We start from the raw sequence: 18,361 nt of genomic DNA, 5'->3' as shown, positions 1-18,361 counted from the left end.
GCATTATCTCAATGGCTTGTGCACTGTGTGTGTGTGTGCGCATGTGTGTGCGTGTGTGTTTGTTTTGGGCCTTTGTAAGGTCAGTGTGTTTGGGAGTTCCTATCATTTGAGTAGGTATCTGGCCATGTTTTGTTTTCTAAACTGGTTCGAGGAGGATGGTAGATGTACTTCTCTGTTGGCCTTGGTTGGCCTTTAAATGTATCAGACATCCACCCAGTCACTTCAGGGGCAGGAGGAAGTCAGGAAGAGGAGCTGGGGCTGTTTGGGGAATTGGCATGAAGGAGAGGAGCGTAGAAACAGGGGAGATGCTATAGTAGTGATGGCAGAAATGCAACTAGACCAGGAGCATGTGGGCAGCACCTGCTAAAATGTAAGAAAGGGCTAATGAAGACATGTAGTCAGTAGCTCTTACAGTCTTGTGGGATATACAGGAGAATATTTATGTGTCTCTTGGGGGCTGTTCTGTTTTTAGAGAGTAAGTTATTGGTAGGAGAAAATTTGCTAAAAAGAGCTAAATGCTTATGAATTAGGCTTAAAGGATTTCCCCCCTCTAGTCTGAAATTAGAAGCTACATCCAGAGATGTTAAAAATATGTAATATTTCACTTTCTTCCAAGATAAATTGAGACAACTTATTTTAGATATAATTGCAATATTAAAAGGATAAAAATAAATAAACGTAGAAATCTGGGTGAAGGGAGGATCAGGGTAAGGAAATAAAGTCTGTCAAGTTGCTAGACGAGGACAGAGTTGGGACTTTCAGCCTCCTACTGGCCAAAGCAAAAAGGAGAACGTGAGAAAAAATCCAGAATTGTTTGCTCAGAAAAGATTCAATTTTCTGGATCCTGAGCCCTGAGGAATTTCATCTTTGGGTTCCTCATAAATGAGACCACTTGTGACATGGTGGACCACATCACTCTGGTACGTGCCCTGGGGATTTCCTTGTGACTGCGTATTATAGTGCCTCTTACTGTGAGCCAGTGGTGCAATGCTAAATTCCAGTGCGGTAAATCAATTCTGAATGAGGTAAATTAATGCCTTTCCTGAGAGAAGATGGGGAAACAGGGAATAGGTTTGTTAGAGAGCCCATAAATTGGAGTCCTCAACCCTTAAATTCTTCCTTGCCGGAAACCCTTTCACAATCAAGCAAACATGGAAATGATTTGGCCAAGGATTCAAAATTATATTAAACATCTGGGACTGTATTCAGCAGCCAACTTTCTAGTCAGTTCTCTGAAGTGTAGTGATTGCATTTACACTCATTTTCTGAGGGTGAAGTTTGGATAGAACTAAAAGGGTGGTTGGCAGGAGTCAGAAGAGATTAAAGCCGAAGGACAAAGAGTAGGAGGTCCAGGTGGTTCATAACTGATGGTTTGGAAATGATTTTCAGTGTCTCACTTCAGAGAAAATAAGTGTGGCCAACTCTGTTGGTCCCTAGTGATGGAAAGGAAAGAATAATGTTCAACTGCAGCATTGGTACTTTGGGGTCTAAGACTCACCCTTCCTGTCCTTCATAATTTTAACTAACAAAGGACACACACAAAGAACTGATAGCCAGATAGGGACCAAAATATCCACTTTGTTCTTGGCAAAGTGAGTGCTCGTTAACCTTTGATGCAGGGCTCTGGTCAATTCACCCATACTACTGAACAGAGAAGAATGGTGGGCCTTCCCTCATGGGCAGGGAGGCCTTGCCACAGTGGGCCTGATGGAAATAGGCAGGACAAGAGTGGTCATTTGGCTGAGTGCCTGTCAAGTCTGGATGGAGGCAGTAAAACAGGAAGTGTTAAGCCCAGTTCTTGCTTTTGCAGCACAATAACCCTGTCTTCCAATAAGACATGGCCCCGTGAATGTCCAGCTCTGACGAGTCAGATTAGCTCCTCCTCCTTTTGGGGAGAGTGAGTGAAAGAGTGAGACTAGATGTGTTTATTCGACACTTCTATCTCGTGGGGTGAAGGAGCCTGAGTGGAAGCTCCTTAGACTAGGAAAGGATTGGGGACAAAATATTCTCCCTTCCCAGCGACTGGAAACAGCTTTATTGAGGAGTAATAGACATACAATAAGTACATGTATTTTAAGTGTACAGTTTAAGTTTTGACATATGTATACATCTGTGAAACCACCACCACACTCAAGATAATGAACATATTTATCACTCCCAGAAGTTTCTTCATGCCCCTTTGTAACCTTTCCTTACTACCCCTCGCCATCCCTTCCCTTGTCCCCAATGACTGATCTGCCTTCTCTCACTGTAGTTTAGTTTGTATTTTCTAAACTTTATATAAATTGAATCAAACAATATGTACTTATTTTGTCTGGCTTCTTTCATTCAACATATTTATTCTGAGATTCATTCATGATGTCGCATGTATTATAGTTCATTCCTTTTTATTACTAAGTAGTAGTTCATTGTATAGATATATCACAATTTGTTTATCCAGTCATCTGCTGATGGACATTTGGGTTGTTTCCAGTTTTTGGCTATTTGAAATAAAGCTTCTATGAACATTTGTGTACAAGGCTATGGATAGATGCATTCATTTCTCTTGGGTAAGTGTCTAAGAGTGGAAGGGCTAGATCATATGGTAGGTGTGTGTTTGACTTTTTAAGAAACTGCCAAACTTTTTCAAAGTGGTTGTACCATTTTACATGCCCACTGACAGTGTATGAGAGATCCAGTTCTTCCACATCTGGATTTAAACTCCAACAGTTGGATTTAAAGTCACTGATATCTTGGCATATAGTCAGCTGTGGAGATGTGCTTGATTTTTTTTCGTGAGGAAGATTAGCCCTGAGCTAACATCTGTTGCCAATCCTCCTCTTTTTGCTGAGGAAGATTGGCCCTTGGCTAATGCCCATGCCCATCTTCCACTATTTTGTATGTGGGATGCCTGCCACCGCATGGCTTGATAAGTGGTGCGTAGGTCAGCGCCTGGGATCTAAACCTGCGAACCCTGGGCTGCCGAAGCGGAGCGCGTGACCTTAACCACTATGCCACCAGGCTGGCTCCTAGGCTTAAATTTTTTTAAATTAAAAAATTATGAACATTCATATCCCTCCCTCCCTCCCTCCCTCCCTCTCTCTCTCTCTCTCTCTCTCTCTCTCTCTCTATATATATATATATATATATACTTTTTCATGCCATTGACTTGATGAAGAAGCTAGATTGTCTCTTTGCTTCCTTAGGGGTTGATGGTGGTGGTGGTTTTGTATTTGTTCTTCCAGTCCCTGTAAACTGCAAGGTAGCTCCAAAGGCCAAAACAGGTTCTGATTTGACTTATTCTGGCAAGAATATCTAATAGAGGGACTTCTCCTGGCCTGAGATGGTACTATATATATATCAAAAAGACTGCGGTGGCTTGAAACCCATCAAATACATAAAAATTCATGAGTTCATAATGATGACTGAAAAAGAAATCTCATTGGTCACTTCTGGCAGTTGCTAAGGCCCCCAACTCATTACTCTGAATGTTGCTAAATATAGGGAAAGAACCAAGAATTTATCCTGCCTTCCTATTTGAACTACATTCCAGGGTAACCAAATTGTTGATGTGCTAATAAATGTAAAAGGAATGATGGAATTAGAAAATCACCATTTTGCAGCCCTTAATGAAATAATGGCTCTAGGCCATGATCATCAATAGCTTCTAAAATCATTAAGTGAAAAATTGGAGGGAACTTTATGGCGGAAGGATCAGGCTGATATCATCAGACGCCATGGATCATTCTTAACATCACAAGAAGGGAGACAAGCAGACATTGTGTGCCCTCTAATGTCATGCGATAGTAAGTAGACCACACATCTTGGGAAGTATTCTTGCCAAGAGAATTGAATATGAATGGACAGAAGGCCCTGGATTTAACTGTCAGTTTATAGAAAAATAGAGAATAGAGACACGTGGTAAATGATGTCACAAGGATACAGTAAACCAAGTTCAGGATGTGGGAAATTCTGTAGGGACATGAGATCCCGTTTCTTGAACAATAAATGGGCATTAAAAAAAAAAGGCCAGTATTACAGATTAAGAGACATACCAACCAAATCAATGTGTGAACCTTGGTTAGGTCCTGATTCAAACAAACCAACTATAAAGAGATATTTTTGGGACAACTGGAGAAAATCAAACACAAACATGGTGTTAGATAATGTTAAGGAGTTACTATTAATTTTGTTGGGTGTGACGAAGGTATTGTGGTAATGGTTTTTTAAAAGTCCTTATCTGTTAGAGCAGTGGTTCTCAACTGGGGATAATTTTGCCCCCCAGGGGACATTTGGCAATGTCTGGAGGCATTTTTGGTTGTCATAACATGAGATGCTATTGGCATCTAGTGTGTAGAGGTCAGGGATACTGCCAAACACCCTACAATACATCTTACAGCCCCCTGCAACAAAGAATTCTCCACCCAAATGTCAGTAGTGCCACAGTTGAGAAACCCTGTGTTAGAGATCTCTATAGAAGTAATTATGGGTGAAATATGATGTCTGGGATTTGTTTTTTTTTTTTTTTTTTTTTTTGGTGAGGAAGATTAGCCCTGAGCTAACATCTTTTGCCAATCCTCCTCTTTTTTTTTTGGCTGAGGAAGATTGGCCCTGGGCTAAGATCTGTGCCCATCTTCCTCCAGTATATATGTGGGATACCTGCCACAGCATGGCCTGACAAGTGGTACATAGGTCCGTGCCCGGGATCTAAGCCTGTGAACCCCAGGCTGCCGAAGCGGAGCGTGCGAACCTAACCACTACGCCACCGGGCTGGCCCCTGGGATTTGCTTTTAATAATCAACAGACATGCAAACAAGAGAGGGATGGGGGTGAGATGAAGTGAGAATGGGAGTTGCTAGCTGTTAAAGCTGGTTGATGGGCATGTGGGAGTTCATTTTACGACTTTACTACTTTTGCGTGTGTGAAAATTTTCATAATAAAAATTTAAAAATAAGTTTACAAAGTGTTAGAGAAAAGGATTCTACAGAGGTCTCGAGGGCAGCAAAGAATGAATCTAATTTGATGAGTTCTTGGGTGTAGGTAATTCAAGGGGGAAGGTGCTGAGAGGGAAAGTTGTTGGGGCCTGGAGTCAGCAGGTCCTAGCAATGGAAGCCAATGAACTAGCTCCTTTGCTGTTGTTTAAATATGTTCTGGGGGCCTCCACCTGGGTGAAAAACTGGATCTATCCAAACCCAGCTTTGCAGAAAAATGCAGTCATGGCTAGTTGCAATTTGAAAAGATTCTCTCTTGAAATGTTTCCAGCCTATGTAGGTGTTTCATAGCTGAGTACCTAGACCGAGAAGGAGGGGAAAAGCAAAGTAAAGCTAAAATGTTAGAAGTCTGGTTCAAGTGCAATCCAGAATTGAGAGAAAGCATCTCTAAAAGTATAATTCTATGAGACAACATAAATTGTTTACCAAAAACTTGATATTAAGCAGCCTTGTAGGCACATGGCTTTTGAGAATGGCGAGATTCAGATAGAGCACACAGCTCCATTGAGATCTCTTATCTGCCACCAGAGAGGAACTCTGCTTAGCTGTTGGCAGGCAGACCCTAGCATCCCTGAGACTGATTGACTGAAGCGTACTTTAGTCATCCTAACTTCCTTATTCATTTACTTTGAAGACACCATGGTAAAAACTTATCACTAGCCAAATCAACATTACATTGAAGTCTTTTTATGACTCTTTTAAGAAGCAAAGACGTGGGATAATTTTTTATTTACTTAAGTCTGTTGGAAACTGGATCTGATTTGTCTTGTTTTTGAATTTCTTATACAATGTGTTGTTTCGATCAGTTATATCTGACCACTTCCTCACCGGAGGGGAGAAAGTAGGAGACTTGCCTGAGTGTCTCTAGGGAATAAACTCTGATCTCATAAATTATGTATATTTAGGAACTAGCTCTATGTGCCTATCCCGTAACTCATTCTCTTGGTTCATTCCCATGAGATCCCCGATATTGGATGTCTTGCTCTTCTTTCTATCGCAACCTTTTTCTCTCAGAGTTGATCAGAGGAGTTGGTTATTGATATTCCTAAAATCTCTGCTCTCGCATCAGTCGTCACATTTTCCCGCCTCTTTCTATAGCCTATCTCCTGTTAATCCACATCCTCTCTGTTTCTGCTGTCTCTTCCTTAGTGTAGAATTTGTCATGTTGACTGTTGTAGACTTGGCCTTTCTAGCATTGACTTCTTCCAACCATCACTATTGAAACGATGGTATCAGTCTCCGGGGCTGACATCAACCTAGCACTCTTAGACTCTCTCTAATAACCCCTTTTGTCAGTCCATTCCAGGGATTCCCCCCTTCAAGGTCCAGCCAAGATTTCACTTTCACTTACTTCTCAGCCTCATTACCCACAGCTCTCTTGAGCTACTGTTCTGTGGCTTTTCTAAAGTAGCACTCTGCTGCTCTCCAGCCCACAAAGGTACATTTTAACCAACTCTTGAGATTCAGTCACCTCCGTGACACTGTCTTGCAGGAACACACAAAACTTACTGTATCCCCATCAGCAAAATTTGCCATCACTCCTTTTATGTATTCTCTCCTTTTCACACCCACATCTTGACCTGTAAATGACATAAATAGCCTGCTTTTCACTTATTTTGCAGTTCTGTCTTCATAACATAGATAAGTGCAATCACATTGGTGTCTCAGATTTTAAGGAACTGGAAGATAGCTAATTTTTTTGTAGTCTTCCTTTTAGTTTTGAACATAGCATCTAATTAATCAGTTACATACTTTTCTTTTGAAAGGTGCAGGACATCATGGTAGATAGAATAAAGTTGAAAATATTTTCGATTTAATGTTATTGAATGCCCACTGTGTTCCAGGCACAGTTCTGACTCATTATATCATTAAACAATATTTGTTTATGTGCCTTTGTCCTTTATGACACTTTGCTGGCTGTTATTCATCTTCTACTTCTGCCACACACAACTCAGCACCAGTGTCTATAACCCATAGTGATGATTAAAAGTCATAGGAGTTTTATGAGCTATATCAAAGCTCAGGTTTTTGTTTTTGTTTTTAACGTGCCAATCCTTCATGACTAAATTGTGTACTCTGGGTTTCTTAAAGTGGCATATTCCTTGAAATAACCCATTAGGTCTAAGAAATTATCCCACATCTAAGGTTCTTGTTATTCATTCATTCCTTTAATGAAGTAGATATTAAACATTGAATAAGGACAGCCAGGTACTGTTCTGGGTGTTAGGTGTATAATGGTGAACACAACGTAGTCTTTCCCCTCCTGGAGCTTGTGTTCCAGTGGGGAAAGCAGACGATAAACACTATACCAAAATTAGAAAATCTTTTGTTTTTAATATTAATGTTTATCTGGTATGCTAAAAAATTAAAGGTGGGAATGAGGTAAATGAAGCTCAATGGAACATGCTAGAAAGAAGTAGGGCCGAGAGGACAAATCCATTTGGTTCTCCTTTCCTTGTTTTTCTTTCAATATTTTTGAAGGCAATAAGTTTTTTTCCCCCAAAAGCTTCTAATGAATGTCAGGATTAAAAAAAAGAATTTATAGGAGAGAGATTAACTACAGCTCTTAAAATAGCTCTTTGTTTCTGAAAGCGCTGTTCTGCCATCTATCTTGCAACTGAGGAGAAAAAAGCTCTCCAGAACTTAACTTGTATAGCCCCTGCCACTAAAGAGGATGTGCCCTGATGTGATCTCGAGCACAGGCTGATGTATTTAAAAAATGTATAGGGTAAGATTTTTTCCCTATTTTTCTTAATGGCTTTTACCAAAGAACAATAGATCTTAATATGTGACTCCTTATTTGTTGTTATTGAATGTGGTAAGTATGTGTGTGTGTGGGGGTGAGATGATTTTATAATACTGTATCAGAAAATATTAATATAGGCACTCATTAACATATTTTTCAGACAGAATAATCTCCGCTTTTAAAGCCTCTTCATTTAACTCAAACACCAGATAACTTCTTCGTGGCCTGTATTATGCTGGGTGTTCTCTCTGCAAGAGCCATTTCTGGTCATTTAATTAAATATCTGTTCAGCGAATATTTATTGTGCACCAGCTGTGTGCCTGGCACTATGCTATGTTCTCAGGTGCAATGTGTACCTCCATCAACATAGGTGCAAATCTAATGATTTCAATGACTCATTAATACCTTTCTTTAAAGCAAAAAAATAGTGTTTTATGAGGATTGAAAAAGGGACATTTTCTATAAGATACAAGAAAGAGAGGAATTAGGCTCCCGAGATAGATGTGGTCACATACTTGGTAGTCTTTAGGCTACATAAGCCTTTAAAATGTAGCATCCAGATTTTGAGCTGGTTCTCTACTCTCTCTTTCTGGTGCTCCTATTAGATGTGTATTGAACCGTCTCATTCTTTGTCTCCTAGCCTCTCATGTCTTCTGTCTCTTTGTCTCTGTGTATTGCGTTCTGTATGAGTACCTCTCCAGCTGTAGTGTGCTCATGATTCACTGGGGGTCTTGCTAGAAGGCAGGTTCTGAATCAGTGGGCCTGGAGTTGGGCCTGAGACTCTCCATTTCTTACCACCTCCCAGTGATACTGGTGCTGCCAGTCTACACATCACACTTTGAGAAGCATGGTTCTATGTGATTTTCTCAGATCTAACTGCTCATTCACTAATTTTATCTTCAGCTGTATCTAATCTGCTGTTTAATGCATCCAGTGAGTTTTAAAGTTTAAATTCAATAACCATACTTTTCATTTTTAAAAGCTCCATTTGATTCCTTTCAAATGTGCTCAGTCCTTTTTCAGAGTGTCTTGTTCTTTTATTAGAACTTCTACTCACTTACCTTGATAATAAATTTTATGGTCCATTTTAGATTGTTCTTTTATCTACAACTTTTGGAGGGCTAATTTTCCCAATTCTTATATCTGCTGATGTTTCTTCTTGGTAGTTTGGGTGATTTCTTTTTCCTTGTTATGTGTAGTTGTTGGTTTTTACTTTTGTATGGTGAACTCGTTTCCAATAGGGATTGTGTGTGTGTGTGTGAGTGTGCGAGAGAGAGCAAGAGACTCCTGTGTTCCCTGAGTTGTGCAAGTGCCGCTACAAATATGTCTGCCAGTACCCTAAGGGCTCAGTGATCCTGGACCAGTATTGATGTTAATTTCTGGGCTTGTAGTTCCCATACCATTCAGAAACTTTAAATGTACACACCCTACCTGGGGCTACAGTTTTAATAGCCACGCTATTTCTTTCCCCCTAAAGGGTCCTGGACAAGGGTGAGCATCCATCACTTTCTGGTGGGTAGAGAATTTCCATTTCCCCCACTTCTCTTTGGCTTGAGACTGTGGCTCTTTTCCCTGCCTAAATGTGGCCCTTAGAAGCCCTTCTTTTCAGAGTTTCCTGTTGGATTCCACTGACTACGTAGAGGTTTACGTCCCTAGCTTTTAATCTGTTCTGTGAATATCTCACCTGTTACGGCTGGTATATTTCGTGTTGATGTTACCTTCCTCTTATTGAAGATTATCTGGCTCTTTTTCTAATCTCGACCACATGGGCTAGCTTTCAGCATGATGGAGTTTTAAAGAGGAATCTTATTTTATGGTACGGGAATTTCTAAATCATAATTATTTCACAGAGGGTGGCTCCTACCCCTATGTTAATCATACTCCTTACTCAGAAATGGAATTCAATTTTAGTCTCCTAAAGATAAATTAATATATAGTATAAAGGGAATTAAACTTTTGCTAGGAATGAAATGATATGATTAACACAAACATCCACAGGAGTGTGTCTGTGCCTTGCGCAGGAAAGAAGAATATTCAACAGATTCTGCTGTATCTCACTAGCCTTTCAATAACTGCAGGGTCTGTCATAAACATGTATCTCATGTGAGCAATAATAATAATAGCAGGTAGTCTTTTTACAGTATGCTAAGAACTGTGCTAAGCACTTTATATAGATTTTTTCATTTAAACCTCCCAACAGCCCTTTGAGGAAATTATGTATATGTTGAAACTGAGGCTCAGAGAGGTTAAGTGACTTTCCCAAGGTCACAGAGCTAGTAAGTGGTGGAGCTGGGATTTGAACCCATTCAGTCAGATTTCAAAGTATGTGCCATTAACCGTGATGCTGCCATGTTAGTATCATCTGCAAATCTCTCTCCATACATTTCTTCAGTCTTTATCTGCGTCTCCTTATTTTGGGACAGGAAACTTCTCTTTTTTAAATTTTTATGTATTTATTTATTTGTGAGGAAGATTAGCTCTGAGCTAACATCTTTTGCCAGTCCTCCTCTTTTTGCTGAGGAAGATTGGCCCTGAGCTAACATCTGTGCCCATCTTCCTCTACTTTCTATGTGGGACACCGCCACAGCACGGCTTGATGGCATAGGTCTGCACCTGGGATCCAAACCAGAAAACGCCGGGCTGCTGAAGCGGAGCGTGTGAACTTAACCGCTATGCCACCGGGCCAGCCTGGAAAACTTCTCTTTTTTATTTTTATAAAATGTAATTTCCATTAAAAAATTTTTTTTCACTTAAAAAAAAAAGGTATTGGGTGATTGAAATCAGATTGGATTGGAGCCTGTGTTGCTGGAAGTACACATGGGATGCGGGCTGAAGCAATGAAATTTTTCTCAGCTAATTTTTAAAGTGTTAAGCAGGTAGATTCTGACACTAACAGGGAAGATGTCAATTCTCGTGAGAGCTTGGAGGTGTTAAATAATCTTCTGGTCGTGCACATTTTACATTTTCAATCTCTCGACTGTTCTCAGTGCACCTGAAGCTCTGAGAATGTTCTTTTGCACTTCCTGGGAGCAGCCAGAAGCCTCCTTCTGGCTTCCACTCCTCTCCCCTCCACATCCCTTAACTACTCCATTTACTTCCTAATGCTGCTTCGGATGTTGTCATCGGGGGAACTTTGGAAACAGCCAGATTCTTTTCAGTCTGTAAGCAGAAAACAGATTGCTGCTCATATCTGGCACACAGCTTTGTCCAGAAAGCAAGGGGTTAAAAAAGAAGTCTGGACCGTGAACGGCTGTGACAGCTGTCCTAGGGGGCGCTCTAGCGAACTCCGGCAGTGACTCATGCTGCTCTGTCACTCAGATCAGCATTGGCCCCTGCCACGCAGGCGGCCAGGTGGGGTTACAGCCAGAGCACGCACAGAGTGGGGAGCATGAAGCCTGCACTGCGGGCGATGTGATGCCCAGCTCGCCAACTCGCTCGCCTGGCCCGCCACAGACGCTTCAGCCCGCATCCATGGTAACGCTTCTGGCCGGCTACACCCCGGGGAGCCCACCACAATGGGCAGCCTCCTGGTGACTGATGGACGAGTGTCCACCTCCCTGACGACCGAGAGAGCATAGTAGGTCTGCAGGAAGTGGAGAAGATGTAAGATGCCCCTAGCTGGGAGTCATGCCTTAACGAGGTAGGACGCAGATGTCCATCGGTGCATTACCCCCATCACCGCGCAGGGGTGCTGTAAATCACCGCGAAGAACTTTATTGGGCTGGTGTTTCATTATGCTGATTAAGCTGCGGTGGATTCAGGGGGCATGATAGAGCTGGGGAGGAGGGATAATGAACTAAAAAAAAGTGGTTAGTAAGAGCTCCGAGTATACTCATCTGGATATGAATGAGCTAGACTGCAGTGCTCTCCTAACACGAGTTACCCCCCTCCCAGATCCTCTTTCCTCCTCCTTCCTCTCATTCCGGTCAATCCATGAGATGTAGAAATTCCGTCTTCTTTCAGTGATTAGCACTAAATATTCATAATTTAGACGTGTCTGGAAGAGGAAATAAATAGGTTTAAGTCGTCTGGCATGCTGGCACCAGGCAGCTGATGCCCTGTAGAAGCATTGTGGAAGTATCAGGAACGAGCAGCTAGCTCAGATGAGTTCCCCGATGCTTTCGTTCCACCAAGTGACCTGTTTGAGTTTATCCTTCCGTTTACCCCAGCAGGGAAGGCAGCCTGTCTGCGGGTTGGTGGCCATGTTGGCAGAGCAGGGGTTAATGTCTTGTTGCTGTAAGAGCCGAGGCTGGGTCTGCCTGTGTGAGCTAGATTGAGAGCCGGCGCTGCAGTGCCTTCGCGAACGCGGAAGGAGTAAGACGATTTTCTCCGCAACAGTGTTGAATCCGTCTGAATTTCTCTCTCCCCCCCTTCTTGTTTTTCTTTAACCAGCTCCTCCCCCGTTCGTTCCCACCCTCAAGTCTGATGATGACACCTCCAATTTTGATGAACCAGAGAAGAATTCGTGGGTTTGCTCCTCTCCGTGCCAGCTGAACCCCTCAGGTTTCTCAGGCGAAGAACTGCCGTTTGTGGGGTTTTCGTACAGCAAGGCACTGGGGATTCTTGGTAGATCTGAGTAAGTGAAAATTTGACTTTCTAAGGGACCTGCATTGATGCAAGGCAGAGAGCCCGAAGGTGGTGGTGGTGGTGGTGGTGGTGGGGTGGGGGAGTGCAGTGGAGGGAAGCTTCCATCAGCCTGCCTTTGGAAAGCAATTTACCTGTTTGGGCTTTGGTGGGGTAGACTGTGAATATTCTCATTTTACTGTTTAAGGTACCTCTTCCTGTCCGTAGCATCATAATCATCAATTGGGTACTTCGGGTTAGTTTTTCAGTTTTTGGTCTTCTTTAGAGGAGAGGAGATACTGGGAGGTATCCAGCAGTGCAGATCCTGGGTGGAAGGAGAATTGTGCAGTGTTAAGATGAGCTGTCCATCTATTTATCCATCTGTGTATCCATCTCTCTCTCAGATGAGTGGATGGAGGTTGCTATCTAGGCTGTATAGAAAGAATCCTGAAAACTGTATCTCACAAGCTAAAGGTTTCCTGATGGGTTTAGCCGAGCTGCAAGTGGCTGTACCGGAGCTCCAACAGATAGGTGGTGCTCAGCTCCGCTCGAAGTCTGCTGCAAGATCCGGGATCTGGCAGCTGAGCCGCTCTGAGCTGGCAGAGTGCTGGTGGACAGAGAAAGCCCCGCTACCGTGAGCCACCGAGAGGGAGTGTGATGTAGCCGAGTCATTGATGCTCAGAAACTGGGCTTCACAGGGGAAAAAAAAAAACCAAACAAACGAGGAGACTGGAAAATGGAAGTATCAATATCACTGTAAACCTCTTGACCTGATAAGTCCGTCTCCACTCTTATAAAAGCTAATGAAAAATGCATTAGCATGGCACTTGGGACCAGAGGGTCCTGGCTTCCAGCCTCCTGGAATTTCTTTAAAATGCATAGCCTCTGTGGGTGTGAGCTCAGTGTCTTGCTTCGTTCTCATGATCTGATGACATTCTGCGTTCAGAGGCGCAAGTTCCCCGGAAGGTCTTGGACGCTGTGTTATTCCCCCGATGCCCTGGCTCCCTTACTTGGAGGCTCTTGGGGAAATGTTGGGTAATTAGTCGCTGCCCACTTAGGAGATGAGCAGAATTTGATTTTCTCCTTGGCAGCATTCATTCTGGATTTATCGTGCTTGTAGCCTAGATATCGATTTGAAGGGATCTCATGTTGGTTCTTGGATGGTGTCTCCCCATGGGTGCTATTTTGACAGAAATGTTCCTGAAAAGATTTCAGACTATTGTGGGGAATTGGGCATTTGATGTGAAATAGCGTTGTGGGATGTGATTGACTTGGAGAGAGATTTTTATATTGAAAGATGCTGAGGTGGTCCTTCTTTTCTCCCTCCCTGGGGGGCTGGGTTTAAAATTCAGGATTCGATTTTGGTAGTGTTGGCCATGTCTTTCTGGCTAATTTGCTCTGCAACCCCAAAGCAGTCTGGATGATGGGAGGAGAGGCAGAAAGCTAACTAGCTGTTGAATGTGCCGTCGGATGGATTTGAAATGGGCCGGCAGGGCTGGGAGGGTTTGCACTGGCCCCGAAGAGCAGGGCAGAAGTGGAGCCCCGATGTTAAAGATGCGTGGTTAGTGGGCAGGTTAACCTTGACACACAGCACACTGAAGGTCACAAATCGAACCGGAAGGCGGTGTGTGGAGAGTTCTAGTTCTGGTTAGTAGTGGTTAGAATGAAAGCTTGCTGGGGGTGCATATTGATCTGGAAAACCAAGGAGGACTTGAGAGAATTAGATTTCAGGGGCCAAAGGCAGAATGATGTGGGGGATCTTAGGCATTGCAATTAATCTGAGGCAGTGTGTGATTAATTGCTTATTTTTCAGGAAGACTGTAATTGCATCTTTCTGCTTCTCGCAGAAAACTCACTTAAGGGAGCTCTCCGACAGGGGCATCTCAGTGTTAAGGCCCAAGCACTCGATAAATATTTGTTGATTTAATTTACTCATGATCCTTTCCTCTAGATTGTGTTTATATTGCTTACTGTATTGGAAGATATGCTATTTCACCTTTGCTAGTTCAAAATATATCTCTAGAGCATAAAATGAGCTTCTGTTCATGCCCCAACAGCATGCTTAATATTCTCATAAAAAAAGTCCATGCAAGCAAAACTGTGTATTTCTTATCCGGAAGATGGAATTGGAGTAGTCCTGTCTCTGGGGGAACTTGAGCGCCTTTTCCTTGGCAATCTGGGGTTGGAATCAGAAGGATTTTTTTCCGTCTTATGTCTTTTAATGTGATCTTGCTCTTGGGTTTGGCTATTCTGCCATGGACAGCCCTGTGGGTGAAACCTGCAGCATCAATTTTAGAAATTCACTCCACCTGTTGGAGTAGGCCACCCTGGGCGTATTGGATTATCATTAGTTAGAAATTCAATAAAAGAGGTGGAGTGATGAAATTACTTAGAAGCCCCTGCAGTTTTGTTGACATATAGTTACAGAATTCATTTGGAGGTGGGTAGAGGCAATTTCTGGGGGTACCACAGTTGCCACTAGGGACTTGGTGTTTCTTCCTGAGCTTCTCTTTCTCCCCTCCCTGTTTTCAGCATCACAGGTTTTTATTTACACACATTCATTACCTGTGCTGTTACTCACTCTTCACACCACTGAGGAAACTGCAGATACTGCTGTACTGAGCTGGGTAAATTGACCCCAGAACTGTTACCAGTGAATTGAATGAAATGTTCAGAAGTGGTACTGAATGAACGAGGAATTGTCATGGAGACTCTGGCAGTGAGAATGATTTTAATTGTTGCGATCGCTCATCACTTTTTAGGATCCTTTTTTGGGACCCCAGACTGTTTCTAAGCCAACCACTGAATGCATCATTATTTTAGGTTTAACAAGAATCCTGATCTCAGCATTCTATGTTTGAGGCATAGTGGGAGTTCCTGGCAGCTTGAGTTGGAGGGAGCAGGAGAGATTCTTCAGAACTAGTTTTGATAGTCTTTGCGGTGGAATTTTGGTGAAGTTAGTGTTAGAGAATGAGTGAGTATCTATCTGGTGCCTCTTTTTCTTTTTAACCAATGATAACCCAAACAAAACCCCAAGCTCTCAATGCCTGGTTGTTCCTCTGAGCCTCTGTTTGCTTGGATTTTACAATAGTAGGGTAGTAACAGATATCAGTGTGTTAAAGGTTTAAAAATAAAATGGATCCTAGCTCTCTTCCCTCCCCTCTCAGGATGGGGTGTATTTATTTAGGTCCCTTCTCCTTCCTCCTAGATCTGAGGTACTGCCTCATTTAAGCTCTTGCAGAAACAGTGCATTTCTGCAAACCTTCAGTATAAACTGTAGAAGGCAAAAACCAATTGGTTTTATATTTTGTGTTAGTTTTACAGATGCTGCTTTTATGCTTTTGGAGAACTTGGAAATCTTAGAGGAGCAATGGGATCTCGATGAGACTGACATCTGTAGGATGACAGTGTCTGAATAGGCTGTTTTTAGGAAGGGGGCTCTCTCTTCCTTTTGGCTCAGTGCTTTTTCCTTTCCTTTTGGGTGAATCTAAAAATTTCGGTTCGGAGCCAGCCATCCAAACACTGTGGAGGAATGAAAAATGGCTGCCACCATTGCCTTATCAGATTTTCAGAGAACCAGTTTTTGATGCCTCTTCCTTGCTCTACTGGGGCTTCTTTGCATGTTAGTTTCCTCAACTGCAAAGTCGGGTAATAATGACACCTGCCTCTGAGGGCTGCTGGGAGGATTATATGAGATGTATAAAGAGCTTGGTCTAGTACCTTGCACGTGGAAAAGTCTCAATCAACGTTTACTATTATTATTTTTGTTGTTACTAATGCGCTAGTCTATATATGCATAATGTCCTTCTTTTTATGCCAAGAGATTGTGGAAAGAACTCAGCAATAATTAAGTAGTCCAAAGTCACACCGGACCAGAAACCCAGCTTCCCAAGCCTTGGGAATTTTCTGCTAGAGAAGCTTAAACGTCCTGACGAACTACAAGTTAATATGCTCTTGCTAAATACCTGTAGATAAAAGGTGACTGTTGCAGTGGAGTGGATTGGGGGACAAAATTAGAAGGCCCAGTCCCAGAATGGGTTCCTTTTCATCGAGTTGAACAAGCCATGTGTGTGAAACAATTCAGAGGAAACAAAGCAATTATCTTTGCTGCAGAATATTATGGTACAAATGGGGTGTCTAACAGCTTTAGGAGAGTCAGGAGAGAAAGGCAAAATCCGATGCGGGGGACACTTAATGGATAATGCCAGTTCACAGTTCTTGCCAAATTACATGATGGTCTTTGTTGGACTGTCTGTCCATCTCCCCAAGTCGACTGTGGTCTTAAGGGCAGGGCTGGGGCTGATTCATCCTGGTTTTCCTGGAGCACAGGACATGTAGACCCTGAGTAAATACGTGTGTTGAAACTGAGCTTTTAAGTGTACTAATGGAAGGTAAAATGTTTGCCTTGACTGTTTAAAAGACAGTGATTTGGATGAGTGGACAGGAATGTAGAAAGAATTTCACCTGAAGGTGGGCAGAGTGATAACAGCTCATCCTTACAGGCTCTGTTCCAAGTACTTGACACAGATTAACTCATTTAAACCTCAGTGCTTTACACAGATTAACTCATTTAAACTGCACAACCAACAAAGAAGGTACCATCATCATTCCCATTTTATGTGTGAGGAGACTGAGGCATGGAGAGATTAAGCGACTTCCCCAAGGTCGCGCCGCTCTGAGTGGCTCAGCTGGGAGTTGAACCCGGGCAGGGTGGCTTCAGAGTCTCTTTGCCACTGTGCTCTGCTGTCAAGTATAAATGCCACAGACAGGAGAAATTAGGAGATTTGTGTGGGGTCCCCAGGTTCACATGCTTGTCAGAAGTGGAAGCCCATTGTGGGCATTGACAAGCAATGGGATTGGGACAGCGTGGGATGAGAGCTGACAGGTCGTCTGAATGCTGGCTTTTGTTTTCAATCTCTGCGAGTTTATTGAGTAGGTAGACTGCGTAGCTCTTGGAGTTTTCTGATTTATTCCTCTTCTCATTTAGAGACTCTTACTTGGTGTATGTGTGTATACATAAACACATGCATATATACTCTCTCCTGAGGGGTCTCATTTGCTTGAGTGTAAGCTTGGTGAGGACAGGGAATGCATTGACCTCTTCAGGCCGATCATATGCAAGTTGCTCAATAAACATTTGGTGAATCGATCCATACCATTTTTATGGCTGCAGTTCTCAATTTATTGATGGCTGTGATCCTTGTCTATTCAAATCTACCTTTTGTACTTCCAGCTACATCCTGTCATCTATCCTGGGATGGCTTATTCCAGTGGAAAACAGCCTAAATTCTCCAATCAGTCCCACTTCCTTTTTACTGAAATACTTGGGAGTGCGGAGGATCTTCCTTTAAAAATTGTTTTCCTTTGCACACCGAGCCCAAGGCTGTTTGTCATTGTGTGTACTTCCTCCAGATCCCTATTGCGAAGAGCCTCATCTGTGTTTTGATTTTTTAGACTAGTCAGCAATAATAACAGGATTTGCTCTGGTACATGAAGTTATGTAGGCATCCCCTGTACTTCTCAAATAAGGTAAAAAACTTGAACTAACTCCTGCCCGTGGTTCCTTCCCTCAAGTGCCCTGTGTTGATTCCATTCCATCATTCAGCGGACCAGATATGTAACCTTCGCCTCTGGGTATTGTGTTGGGTTCTCTCCTTTTGTTCATTCAATTTCTTCTTTCTCTTAGTCAAGTACGTCTTGTTGTCCTGGCTTTATTCGATTCTCTATTTAGACTGTGCATGCTTGCTTTGCAGGCCTGGCAGGACCATTCTGCTGCCTTCTCATTTGTCTTAAAGATACCTTTACGAAATCTAATCTAAATGATCCTAGCCCAGTCCTGAAGATTAGGCTCCAAAATATCCGTCAAGTGTGTTTTTTGCTGGCCTACAGCATGCTAATTTGCATGGTTGCCTCAGATCCCTTAAGAAGACAGTAATTGACTAAATGGTGCTATATGTTCCCAAGCTCTGCGCCAGTTTGGCAACTCTTCCTTCGCGTAAGTGAATTTCTCTCAGTTCTCTGTTTTACTTGTCTGTCTTCTGACCTCTGTCACCTTCCTTTCTCTGATGGACTTCCTGAAAGA

At 42.6% G+C, this 18,361-nt stretch overlaps 1 protein-coding gene across 8 annotated transcripts in view; it reads left to right on the top strand.

Moving 5' to 3' along the window:
- Positions 1-18,361, top strand: part of CIT (citron rho-interacting serine/threonine kinase) — a 157,346-nt gene that overhangs the window by 45,645 nt on the left and 93,340 nt on the right. For all 8 annotated transcript variants that reach the window (XM_058531533.1, XM_058531538.1, XM_058531536.1 and 5 more), the window contains one exon: positions 12,109-12,292. In XM_058531533.1, the coding sequence (XP_058387516.1) occupies positions 12,109-12,292 (184 nt within the window). The remainder of the gene's footprint in view (positions 1-12,108; positions 12,293-18,361) is intronic.

This window comes from Diceros bicornis, chromosome 35 (genome assembly GCF_020826845.1).
Source record: "Diceros bicornis minor isolate mBicDic1 chromosome 35, mDicBic1.mat.cur, whole genome shotgun sequence".
Lineage (NCBI taxonomy): Eukaryota > Metazoa > Chordata > Mammalia > Perissodactyla > Rhinocerotidae > Diceros > Diceros bicornis.
Note: the sequence above shows the minus strand (reverse complement) of the source record. Positions and strands in the feature narration are given on the sequence as shown.